The sequence below is a fragment of the Amblyomma maculatum genome, chromosome 8, assembly GCF_055883805.1.
Source record: "Amblyomma maculatum isolate TAMU_Amacu chromosome 8, ASM5588380v1, whole genome shotgun sequence".
Lineage (NCBI taxonomy): Eukaryota > Metazoa > Arthropoda > Arachnida > Ixodida > Ixodidae > Amblyomma > Amblyomma maculatum.
Window position 1 is genome coordinate 64238215 of NC_139351.1, and position 13214 is coordinate 64251428.

Below are 13214 nucleotides of genomic sequence, written 5' to 3' on the forward strand. Positions count from 1 at the left end.
CGCAGTCAGGTTCGAACCAGGGTACTCCGGTTTAATATCCGAATGTCTTAACCACTAGGCCAGCGTGACAGCTAGGGTTTCACGTTATTGCAAATTATCAATTTGTGGTACAGATTCTCTGAAACCAGGCAAGAATGCTGCGGCGGGGCGATCGCCGCCGGCAAATTGAAGGCCAGTACTGCCAGCAATAACAAACTTCGCCCTGTGCTGCATACAAATGAGCAGAAAAGCATCCGTCGTAAATGGTTCTTGAAAATTGTTAGTATACAGAGAACTCTAGGAAATACACCCTTCCTAGGGAAAAAAAAAAAAAAAACATTACCAGCTGTAAAATTGGCACCTCCCAGTCAAAAAAAATCAATGGGTCCAATTGGGAAGACCAGTCAGATTGAATTGGTTCTGCCAATCCCAACTGGTTTCTTTAATCCCAATTGGGAAGCCAAGTTGGTTTCTTCACTCCCAATTGGGACGCCCAGTTGGTTTCGTGACTCCCAATTGGGACTGAAGAAACCAACAGGGCATCCCAAGTGGGATCGAATAAACCCACTGAGCTAACGGGAAATCCAATTGAGATTCCTTTGCTCCCAATTGGGACGCCCATTTGAAACGAATTGGGCTTCCAACTGGGCTTCCCATTGGTTCTTATTGGTCCTAAGCAAACATTCCCAATTGGGAAAGTCAAGTCAGTGATATCCTTGACTGAGATGTGCACAGATATACATACCTCTATAAAGAGACAACAATGAAAAATTTAAGTTCTTATAAAAAGTATATGCCGCTTAATCTTAATTGATTATATCATGTCCAATTGCAGGTATAATTAAACAAGTTAACTGAATAACAAAGATGTGTCACTGGTCCCAGCAGCACTGTTCAAAGAATGGAGTATATAAGTCTGCAACCTGCTGATATATACATAGAATCTGTGTTAGTTCCGTGTGTGTAATTCTTGCTTGTCTCATGATTTCTGTAAAAAAAGTTAATTTCATTCCACTTGTATAAGAGTCGGCTCCCCTATAACTAATTCTGGACAGAAAACATTGAAATTGCATCTCTTCTTTTTTTTTTCAGCTTTCAGCTATGTCAGTTCAAACCGTTCAAACCATTTGGGCTCAATGGGTATGCCATTTGAGTTAAATTGGTGAACCATTTGGTCTTTATGGGTGACCAGTTATTCCCAATTGGGAACACCAATTCATATTAAATGGTCAGGCCCAATGGGTGGCGAAAACACAATTGGTTTTTGACCAATTCATTTCAATTGGGAAATTCCCAATTGGACCCATCAAATTTTTTTGACTGCGCTCAGCCAAGCTCCAGCTGGTATCTCATCCACTTTTAGCTGGTAAACGGCAATCCAGCTGGAAATGTACTTTTCCAACTGAAATGGGTACGCCTGAAGAAAGTCTAGAGAGTCGATTTTCATGTGGGTTACAACAGATGTGAACTAGATTCTACTTCGATCCTTACATTAAAATGTGAATACAACAGATTTTCCCGCCGAATATCCACTCATAAAACGCAAGCACGTGTTGAAGACGTTTCTCGAAAGCGACCACATTTTAACTATTGCACTGGATCAAAAATGACGTTCTGTGGTGCATACAGCCAAAGGCTCTCGTCAAGCCGCAAAAACAGCGGCCAATGAAAGGAGTGCCGGAATTTCATCATGACAATGTGTCCACACACAATGTGACCAGAAATCAGACAACTGAGCTTTGACTCGAGACTGGACCTGAATTCCGGTGATCCTTTGTGCCTGTAGAGTCCCTATTAGTTATGAAACATTCCTGCCAGAGCTTCCAAATGGTTGCAAGTACAGATTGGGAAGCAAATAGAAGTCGATGGTCTTAACTATGTCCTGCATTTTCCTCTACAAACGCACAGCAGTGAACTATAGCAGGCTGTTGTGAAAGAACTGCTTCACCTGCCAAATCATATAATTTCAGCAGTTGCAACTAAAATAACTTTGCACAACGGACAAATGCGACCAGCTACGCTACAGCGGGGTCCAATGAACGAGGTGACCAAGATGCAAGACGGAGAAAATAGGTTGTCATTGGTATACATATCAAGTATTTTTGGTTTTTTGTAACCTCTACAGGGTTGTGTTCATGTGGTTTGTCATGCATGCTCGAATGTCACCCACTTGGAGCCACCACTAAATATGCAACCTGCAATTGTAGTATTCCATTCAACTGTCCTGCCTAATGCAAATAAGTGCTATAAATTGGTTTTAAACAGAACAAGCAAGTTTCCAATTGGAAGCCAATTATGGCTACACACAGGAATGGTTCCAAATAGCTTACAAGAATGAAGGCACACGAAATGACATCTGAGGCAGAAGTTTTTGCATCCAATTGGTTGTCTATATGGAATCGGGCAAAACGTGGGCACTCATTGATTCTGCCATTTTAACTGCCTAGGGTTTAATAATACTCCCAAATGGATCACTAAAGGACTTTGCTAGGTTCGAACCGAAGAGCCAAGTTCAGTCTCCTGTCAAAAATGTCAAAGGTCACCGAATTCCAATTGCATAACTTCCAACTGTGTACTTAACCAAATGCAAGACTCGACTGGGATATCCAACCAGTTTCATATATACATGATCAGAAGCCAGCCAGCGATTTGTTTGACAAGGAGTTGCACATTATCGCACTATACAAACAGTGATTAGCCTCATAATGCAGTTGTTTCCTACCAGTATTGACTTTGCATTTCACTTTGGGCTTGTGTCAATATGTTTGGTGATGAGCTGACTTCTGTAAGAATATTTGATCAACAATACATAAAATAAAATATATAACACCTTAGATTAATGAACAAGCACCACTGCAAGCAGCAGGAGTGTGCCATAAATTTGGTATAAAAGATCCCCACCCTCCTCCATAAAAATGTTATCAGTGAGATAACGATCACACTAGTACTCTGCAGCCCTTAGACTATAGATACCTAATTATTGGGTTTATGTTTTATCATTTGTAGTGCCTAGGACATTACTGTACGCAGATCATGTCATATTCGCCTACGACTGCTGAATAATTTATTTCTTTTCTCATCTGTTTCGGTTTCAACAGCCAAGCGATGGCTGTGACGTCTAGGTCACGTGAGGGATGAAAATACAGCGATGTAATCCTTGCCGTGTCATTTCAATTCACTGCCTCAAGAACGGGAATCACTACAAGTGAAGAAAGAGTATATCAAAGCTTTTACAATATGTTGTGCTGGCTCACTTTGAGATGCTACTGAACTTAATGCACACAGGTGTTCCCATATTGAGCGATAACTGAACATCCAAATGGAATGCTTCAGGTATTCCTATTACCTCCACATACTAAACAGAACTGTATGAATGCAGAGACCAAGTGGGCAGCTTTTTTAAACCTGGTACAAGTATCTGGAGAAAACCATCCAAGATTGTGTGGAACTGAATGCACAGAATAGGTTATATGTATAACACAATTTTCACGGCTACAAAATCTTGCAATTCTGCGGCTACGATGTCCTCAGCAGCCCAACTGCATCCACTTTAGAGAAGGGCTGTCCTATTGATCTCAAATTTGTCATCTCGCTTTAACCACTGCCATCACTGACCACTGACTCCATGACCCACCCTTAACACACCTTGCCACATCCCACACTACTACCCAATGCATCAATACCTGCTCTCCAAACCTCATGAAGCTCTGCCTGCAGATTTCCTACCGTTAAGTTCTGCTACGATAAGCTAAACTGGTGTGTTCCCTTACTGCCATTTTATGTTTTGTACAGTAGGTAGCAATAGCTCGCTGCATCATCTGCAACTTTTTATGAATAGGTTAGAAATAAGCTGTAGAAGATAAGCACCAGGCTGTGTGTGACCTTTTAATGAAAGTAATGACTTATTGCTAAACTGGTGTGTTCCCTTACTGCCATTTTATGTTGTTTTGTATAGTAGGTAGCAATAGCTCGCTGCATCATCTGCAACTTTTTATGAATAGGTTAGAAATAAGCTGTAGAAGATAAGCACCAGGCTGTGTGTGACCTTTTGATGAAAGTAATGACTAATTAGCCACGGACTTAACATTAAAAGGAACAAATAGGTCTAAGCAATGTCAACATGCACAATGATCCTTGGTCACGTCCAACCAATGAGCCCAAATGGAGCACGGGTGTATTGACCTAGATTTTTCTTACAGGTAAGGTGACCTACATATAGATCCAGGTAGTATTTGCTGTGCACAGAGTTAAGAAGTGCATTGGCCCAGTTCTGCCGGTTACCTCTCCTGTGCCAGTAAAAGCACAGTAAAATATGGTAAGGCAAACAGGCTGGCACTCAAATTGGCCTCATTTCAGATAATCATCTAGCAATTTTTTTCTGAAAAGTATACGTGAAAGCCGAAAGCAGACTGGCCAGAATACTTGTGGACAGGTGGCATCCGAGAGTGCAAGGAGCAAGCATGAGAGAAAAGTAACGAGAAAAGGAGACAGAGGAGAGAGTTTCGAGAATACAAGACTTCTTTCTCGTTTAATGTAACCCACCACAGAATAAAAAGACAGATACATAGCAAAAAGGAGTAATACAGTGCAGAAAGGGATAGTATATGTACACACATATATAGGCTCGTTTTAACACCCCAATAGCAGTGGTACAATAGTAGTAGCAGCGAAACGCACAGGACACATGTAGTTGCGAATGGCACAGGAAGAATGCGGTGAAAAATAGCAGCAAGGAATAAAACTGAAAAGTGAAAACATTATATCCAGTAAAGTGCGGAAAAAAAAAAAAAGCAACGCCAACCCGAGTAACACGAAATGTGCTTGTCCTGGGTCAGTTTCATTAAACGATGATCCAAGATGAGGCAAAATTTGCCCTAGAACAAAAGCTACAGCCAATAACACTCATAGCAACGGTAGCAATATTTTGGGCGAAAAAAAAATTGAAAGATATTGAGAAACGGCAGCATTACAGCAGTAAAGTGCCACCAACATTGGCTGTGGATGTCGATTACGCTTGCAAACATACATACAGTTTAATTTTGCAAAGGATTCACAGGTCCTTGCTTGAAGAGCTTAAAAATGATCAATGAATAGCTGAGCTGCTTTCGTGTTGCTCGGACAGAACAAGGCAAAGAACAGGGTCCCCAGAAAGCGTTTTCAGACATCCAGCGCAGCGAGATTGCCCAAGAAACAATGCTGCATGTGGCGACAAAAGGAAAATGCATTCCAAAGAAAAAGAGAACAACAGGAGAGGAAGAAGTACATAGGGTGACAACAGGTGTGGGAAAAAAGGTTTAAAGGCATCCTATTTTGGATTTTGCATGTACTTTGATTCCTCCACATAAACACTAGTGCAAGGACCCCCGAAAAGAAACCAACGTAGAGGTGTCCCTTGTGCACACCTCTGTAGTCTATAGACTTTTCGATGAACAGGGTTACCCTGCATCAAGATAAGTTTCCAGCAGTATGTACTGTTCTCCGTTGTTACATTGTCATTTGGAGTGTGCGTGAACACACATACAAAATAAATTGAAGCAATCGTGCAGAATGTGCATTGCTATGGAAAAAATGTATATGGAATGACATAACCGCAGAAAAACTTCCCACAAATTAAACACCCATACCATAAGTGCAGTTTGGGCCCCTGCCTATGATCACTGTGGAACCTACCTTAAATTTTCTTCAGAATGCTCAGACTTTGAGTTACGTTTTTTTTTTTTTTCATAGCTACATAAACTACATGTGGTCAAAAGAGCAAGCCCTGTTTGAAGCCAGAACTTGCCTGGTTCTTCAGTATTTTACTTTTTACATGAATAGACATGTGGCCCTCAAGTTGACATTAGGTTGGTTGAGAAAAGCAAGATAATGAGCGCCGAATTCAGGCAAAAAGGTAACAGTAAACATTCCGCCGAGACCGATTAAAAGCACTTGCTGCTGACATATATTACAGACCGCTTTCAGCTATCGCAATCCCACTGGCCCCCAAGTGAAGACCAGTCATTGAACAAGAGCAACAGAAATAGGCCATCGTTCCATAAGTTACGGAACCCTGGAACGACCACAACTAGACCAGAAAAATGGTGGTCACACACGAGCAAATCAGGACGAGAACCGCAAGCTGCTGGAAGTACACAACCTAATCTGCAAAACACACCAAAGCCCGCTACAGTTAAGAGTGGCTTCAAAGGTGAGACTTTGCCACTAAGCTCAGGAATAATGCACAAAAGCAACACGACCACAGCTAGCAGCAAGTTTTACTTGTCCGACGTCTATAGATGCTATAGAAACTGTCAATAAAAAATAGACTTGCGTCTCACGCGCTGGTGTATACGGTACAGTGGTGATGCCTGTATAACAGTGCTCATTGATGGCACGAGGGCCACTCAATAATGTGGGCAGGGGATTTCAGAGTAGTTGTTCGTTCCTTGCGTGCTGTGTGATATGTACTAGTGCAAAGACACTCGTCAAGATGTACCGTCCCGAGCATAGTGGCGTGATATCTGATACAGGACCACGTGTGCCAAACAGGGAGCAAAGCATCCACAAGAAGTTGAAAAAATTCCACCTTGAAATTAGGGAACATGTTTTGAAAGGCACAGCAAGATCGCAATGCACAGAGTTCTCGGAATAGGACACCGGTCTTCAGTGCAAGTTTCAAAATGCCTTTATAGTTGATACTGCACGAGAAAGAATTGACAAACATGCTTCTAAGTATGCCCTCCGGAAAGTAGAGTAGACCAATCATTAGCTCACACCTGCAATACTGGGCGAGCAGGTGCTAGATAAAGGCGACTAAATGGCATTGTTTTTCAAAGTACATTTGCCAGTTATTTCTAGAGCTGTACCCAACTACAGGTTCTTTATAGGTGTGCTGGCTATGTAAAATTCTCTTTGTCAAATTATAACTTCAGAGTCCCATCGGGCAACACATCTTTGTACCCATAAGCCAAGCCAAGATTTCTACTCGCCATCGCAGAGTAGAAATCAGCATTGAACGGACACCCTGTGTAACGACATTTGCACGTATATAGAAATGTTTTTCTGGAAAGCAGCCAGGTATGTGCTCAATGCGCACTCCTCCTCGAAAAAACTCTCCCACCAGGAAATGGAGCAGGGGCGTCGGGAGAGCTCCCGCCACCAAAATAGCGCTCTTGTTCGTAGCTTTTACCGATTCTACACTACTTGATGTATCACATGTTTTGATGTGCGCTTGTCCCAAAGCTCGTTGGTGCTGTAACACGCAACCTCGCACCAGACAGGGATGAGGAGTCGTCGTCAGCACTAGAACGCCTCCGCTGATTTGATGGACATTCTGCACTAGAGTGTCTCGAGCGTCTTCAGACTTTTCCCTAGGGCCAGGCATTCCTTCTTTCTCAATGCCTTTAGTGAATGCACTCCATTTGCAACCAGTAAGCGTTCCAAGGTACCCAATAAGTCCCGCTTTGTCTTGAGCTTGCAGGTAGGTGACTACACACTATATTAAGGGACACTGAAAGGAGTCAATAAAATCGAGAAATAGGGTGGCCTGTGAAGCACGCAAAGTACCGGAGTGAAGGTACATTACATGCACACCCGATAACCATATAGCGGATCTCTTACACGACTTCATAGCAGCATTATTCACTAACCCCAATCTGAAAACAATCACACTACTGCATACAACTGCGTAGTAAATGGAGGGAAAAAAGAATGTCTACCAAATACGCGTCACAAATCCAATTCCACCTTTAACCAACAGGTTGTGAGCACCAGACAGTGTTTTCCTCATCCAAGAGAAGGAGCGACAAAAATGTACAAATCCACACATACCTTCAGCGGCTATGCCTCACCCCCCCCCCCCCCCCCTCCCCCACGGCCAAGCAATAATAATTTAGCCAATAAAAACATGCGCGTTCGAAACAAGTTTTTTTTTTTTTCCCCCTACGATCAAGAATTTATATGTACACAATAAGCAACTTGCAACGCTGAGATCCGAGTTGGTGGTGCTCAGCAAAAGGCTTCCCTACAAACAGTGTGTCTTTGTATGCATGTACCAGTGGTTAAGTGAGCTTGGTAGCTTGTAACCAGTGCATTAGTTTCCCCTCGTGCGACACACCACAGTCTAGGCCCACAGGCTTTACAACAAAATCTGACATGATCCAGTCCTGCAGTCAGTTACAAATCAATACACCAAAGAATAAAGTTGTCAGCAAAAAAAAAAAAAAAAAAAAAAAAAAAAAAAAAAAAAAAAAAAAGCTGAATCGAATCATAAGTATCTTAGTACGAAAAAAATAAAAGCTCTGCAAAAAGCATCTTAAAAGATGGAATCAACACTTTTTATTCACCAAAATACTTCGGTAAAAAAAACACATGGATCCTCCCAAAAATTTCTGAAAAGCAGGAGGCAATGATGCCAAATGGCCAAAAACAAAATGATAAAAGAAAATACACAAGGGGGAAGAAAGACTGATGATTTGAGGATGTTACTTTTGTTCAAGTCAGATCTGCCTGGGGCCACAGTTCGCCATGGGGGAGGTGAAGTTGTGCAAACAAACAGGCAGATAATATGCAAACACAACCACCAAAGATACTAGAGAACAGAAAAAAATATATAATTGAGAAGTATACATGAGAAAAAGAAAAAAAAAACTGCCACAAGAAAATGCACATCCAAGTCGTAAGAAGTGGCCCAAAAGAACAGCGTGAGAAGTGTGTTGCTTAGTGGAGAAACAAAAAAAAAAAGTAAAAATAAATAAAATCCTGGAATGCTAGAAGACTGTGTTTCGAAGCTGCAAAGACGTTGCTCTTGCATGTATTGAACTGTGGAGGATGGTGGGGTTGGACGCAGAGCACCCCGCAAGGTGAGCGATAAGAGACCGTTTTTCCTGCAAGGCCGAGGAAATGGAACAAGCGACAGCTTTTCTAACAGAGAGACAGAACTTCCAAATGTAGGGCTGGCCGACGACTGGGTTTCTGACCACTTGCACTGCGTGAGACAGTTTTTGCTCTGTGAAGTCCCACTGAGTTCTGAGCGTGAATCACACGGGGCACAGAATGAGCGGAAAATGAAAGCGGGAAGAGCTGGCTGGGAATTCAAAAACAGGGAAACTTCAATTGGATGAAAAACGAGCCTAGGGAGCAAAGGGGAGGGGGAGGAAGAGAAAAGCAAGGAACTGGCCGAAGCTGAAGTGAACATGAGGCCTTTGAATTGGTCCCCAGGAGAACAAAAACCAGGACACACAAAAACACAGCAGGGAGAAATGGAAGGGCAGTGAGCTGTAGTGAGGCGTCCACTGCCCACCGGTCAAGAAGAAAAGCAAGAAAAAGAAAAAGTCAAAGGACAAATAATGAAGGAAGGCCCAGCGAACAAGAGACAAAGAAACCAGCAGCAGTCACCGCTGCAACAACACGGATTAGCGTTTTCACAGAGCAGCCAAGACCTTCCCAAATGGCCCGAAGTGAGCAGCGAATTAGGGAAAAAGAGAGAATGGAGTGAATAAGGAACTTAATAGAGATTACAAGCAAGCTGAGAACCCGAACAAGAAGCACTGAAGGTCCCATTACCTTGGTTATGCAGACTGACATGCCTCACGGCAGACTATCGGTACATAGTAACAAAAGCCTGGCAAACGAGCCAAGGCAACGAAACGAAGAAATGGCGCAGCACATCACACTGCAACAGCAACGGCTTTTTTTTCTGCACTGCGCAAGAATGAAAAAGAAAAAAGATATTAACAAGAAGGTGTCAAAGACTAAGAACAGTGCACCACACATATTGGTAGAAGCAGGTAAGGGGGAAAAATTTATAAGAACCAGCCTCGAGAACAAAAAGGAAAAAGAAAAATTCGCCGCATTCACTGCTGCTCCGCAAACAACACAGCTTGCGCAATGCGCCAGAGTTGTTCGCGGAAAAACAAAAAGGTGTACCTCCCAACGGTCCCCACACTGAAGTTATCCCTCAACATCCCCGAAGATCTGCGCTCTTGATGGTTTCGCAGGAACAGGAGAGGTGCAGGCAAACAGCACAGTACAAAAATAGGTCAAGGAGGACTGCTCTCTCTGCTCCTCCACCCAATGCGCTACAGTTCGGAAACTGGTCCAGCCATGTTCAGGGACGATCTTGAGTGACAACTGCGACTGCTGCCGACGAGGCAGAATCGAAAGAGCAGCAGAAATTAGTGCTTCATCTTATCCTTGACAATAATAAGCAGCCCACATATAACAACCTGATAACAAGGTCCCAACCAAAGTGTTACTGGTGCCAGGCCCGCTCAATCGCGGTTGCATCCGCAATCTTGTACACCATATGCACTCGCCAAAAGCCATCGAACCTACCAGGTTCAGACAGATATGATTTCCCGCATCATTTCTAGTGACAGGTGAACAAAGAGTGATGGTGGGCCACGGGAAAACATGACACATTGGGAACTTTTTGAAAAGTGAAGAGTATATTGAAAACAGGGCTTCAGACAAACTTGTCTTGCTGGCTGCTTCTTTGAAGTGCGAATCTTTGATGACCAGTACGACCCCATGCTGAATCGAGTATGAAGAGGGAGCGAGAGAAAATCGGAAATGGAGACAAGGGGGCCATGGGAGACTGCAATCGTGTGGAGAGGCGATTGCGATTCTTCGCCAATGTGTATGGTTCCTTCATGTCCATTACTTTACTTTCAGATTAAAAATGTCACGCCAAAAAAAAAAAGCCTAAAATATGGGAGGTCTGCAGACCCGCCGCAGACCTCCCCATCCCTTCCTGGAGAAGCAACAATGGGCAAATGTATCAATGATGCGGAGGAAGAAAATGAAACAAAAGGCAGTGGAAACGGAGTTCCATTCCACGCGAAACACAAATCCCCCCCCTTCTAGCACACAGTCACAACAGCCCAACGCGCCCCTTAGAGCTGGGCTAAGTATGAGACAAACGAGGCTGCCTTAAACCCTTTTGTCCATCGGATGGAAATCAAACAAGAACGACACCCCCTTCCCCTGCAGATTTTTTTACCCTGCCGCATCTGGCATCCCAACTGATGCCCTGTGCGGCGTCGTCACGACCAGCGCAGGCCTGTGGGAATGATGCGCGTACACCGTGGTCCATTCTAAAACGAGACAGTGCCTCCGCTCCTGCCCTGGCAATGTCTGCTGCTGCACCCTTCTCCATTGCGTCACATGTTTCTCATTTCCGGGTCCCATTTTGTGGCTGCTGCTCTCCTTTCTCAGCGGCAGCGTTGGCCTCTTCCTCGCCCGATCAGTCAGCAGTGGCGGCACTCCGCCCTCCCCACCACTGGAGGGGCGTCAGGGGGAGGAGAGGCTGCAGCACCGGCTCAGATTGTCGACTTGGAGAAGGAGACCCGCAGGTGATTGGAGTCGCTCAGCTGGTAGTTGTGCATTTTCTGAAATTTTGAGAATAAAGGAGGTCACTGTTAGTGGGGAAGCTTGGCACTACAGCAAACGGCACCCCAGAAGCGCAATCGAACTCACAATGAGGGCAGTGACGGCTTCTTCGACGGAGCCCATCTGGATGAGTGCCATCTTTCTGTCTTTCCTGAAAAAGGAAGCACAAAAACAGCTCTGCAATGCGTCCACGGTAAACGAAAGCTGCGCTGCTGCTCCTGAGGCAGAAAATATGGCCACCCATACAGTCGGATGCAACTCCAGAACAAAGTAGCAAATGTGCCTCGCAGGAGGGTCTGCAACTAATGGTGTTGACCAGTTACCATGTTGTGGTTCCGCTAGTGTGACATGACAGGTAGTAGCAGATGAAAGGGGATCTGTCACGGCTTAAGAACAGCATAACAAAACTCTGTCAATGCCAGCAACTGGGGGCACCACTTCATTCTAGAGTTTTATCGGATTAGCCCAAGGAAGCATTTGAAGAAATCTGAAACTTCTTAAACTTCTTAAGTATAGCCACGAAGGCTACTCTCAACAGACGAGCTTCTCTGTAGTGGTGGTGGTGGGAAGCGCCCTTGCAGGGCCATGGTGCACAGTTCAATACATCCAATGTTCGACTGAACGGGAGTTCAATACACGTGAAAAACACATCCACGCACAGCTGTTTACGGCTGAGGGGTTTAATTTTGGGTTGCAGGATACAGCTCACTACTCGTGTTAGTAAAGCATGACTGGCTTGATATAATGTGTTGGCCATGTGTCGTTGCCAACTGCTTCCAGTGGATACAGCCGACTAGTGAGTGTGTAGCCAATGATGTGCTGTTGTCGACTGCTCTTCGTGTGTACAGCGGAATTCGCACTTGTGTAATCCAGTGTGGCAAGGAAAAGTCCGGAACATGCAAAGTTCTGCATACTGCACAAAGTGCATTCCAGCCAGGGGATTTCACGGATTCCGATCATACCAAAATTCGCATCAACTGCGTTTGTATCATTAAGATCCTATTGCAGACAGCGTTATGGCATTTCCACATGTTCCTGCAGCACCCCAGCAACCACCTCAACACAGCTCGCAACTTGAAAAGCTCTAGGTGACTGCTGAGGCAGAACACATGGCCTGAACTGTTCCACCGAAACTGCAGTGCAACACAACAGCCAAGTTTTTCAAAACAAAGGCACAGCACAGTTTTCGACAGTGAAGGAGGAGGACAGGTGAATACTACAAGAGCACACACTTCTGCCACGTCGTAGTCTTCGAGCGCACTTTCAGAAAGTAACGAGGACTCACGGAAAGAACTTGAACGCCACCACGGTGCCGCCCGTTTGTGTGAATGCCTCTCGAATCTGTTCTTCAGACACAGCAGGCCTGCATGGGAGAGAAGAACGTAAGGTCATGCTACCAATGTCTGCTAGATCACGCAAGCAATTTAATACTAGTTTTACCATCAGCCATCACCTGCCTTTTCTTTCCAAAAAAGGACAACTCTGCGACCTCTACAGGTGCCCTACAGTTTACCAGCTGGGCCACTGCACAGCTAGGTGCATGCTGGCCACCTTGACCAGGCAGAGGTCAGAGAAAGAGAGAAACACTGCTGTGTGCAACAATGCGCATTTTCGTTCTGTGCACTGAACGCTCCCGCAGAAACTCTCCTAGAGGTGCTCCTGAACTTTAAGTCTCCCGTTTTTGTGAGTGCTCGTGTACGGCACCATCTCTTTTGGGGCAACCATGCTTCCATCCACAACTGCCTGCTTTTACTTACACACACAGATAATCCACTTTTGCCCAGCCTCCACCTCTAAACTGCCTGCCCACACAAGCACTGTTATCATGCAATATATATACACATATATATACGGCTACTCCTCAC

General features: G+C 44.4%; 1 protein-coding gene across 8 annotated transcripts in view; it reads right to left on the reverse strand.

Annotated features, from left to right (window-relative positions):
* Window positions 1-8272: 8272 nt before the first annotated feature.
* The window catches only part of heph (polypyrimidine tract-binding protein 1 heph), a 134686-nt gene continuing 129744 nt past the window's right edge, over window positions 8273-13214 (reverse strand). For all 8 annotated transcript variants that reach the window (XM_084576346.1, XM_084576341.1, XM_084576343.1 and 5 more), the window contains 3 exons: window positions 12635-12712; window positions 11437-11500; window positions 8273-11348 (listed from right to left, as the gene is read on the reverse strand). In XM_084576346.1, the coding sequence (XP_084432472.1) occupies window positions 11280-11348; window positions 11437-11500; window positions 12635-12712 (211 nt within the window). In that variant the 3' untranslated portion in view covers window positions 8273-11279. The remainder of the gene's footprint in view (window positions 11349-11436; window positions 11501-12634; window positions 12713-13214) is intronic.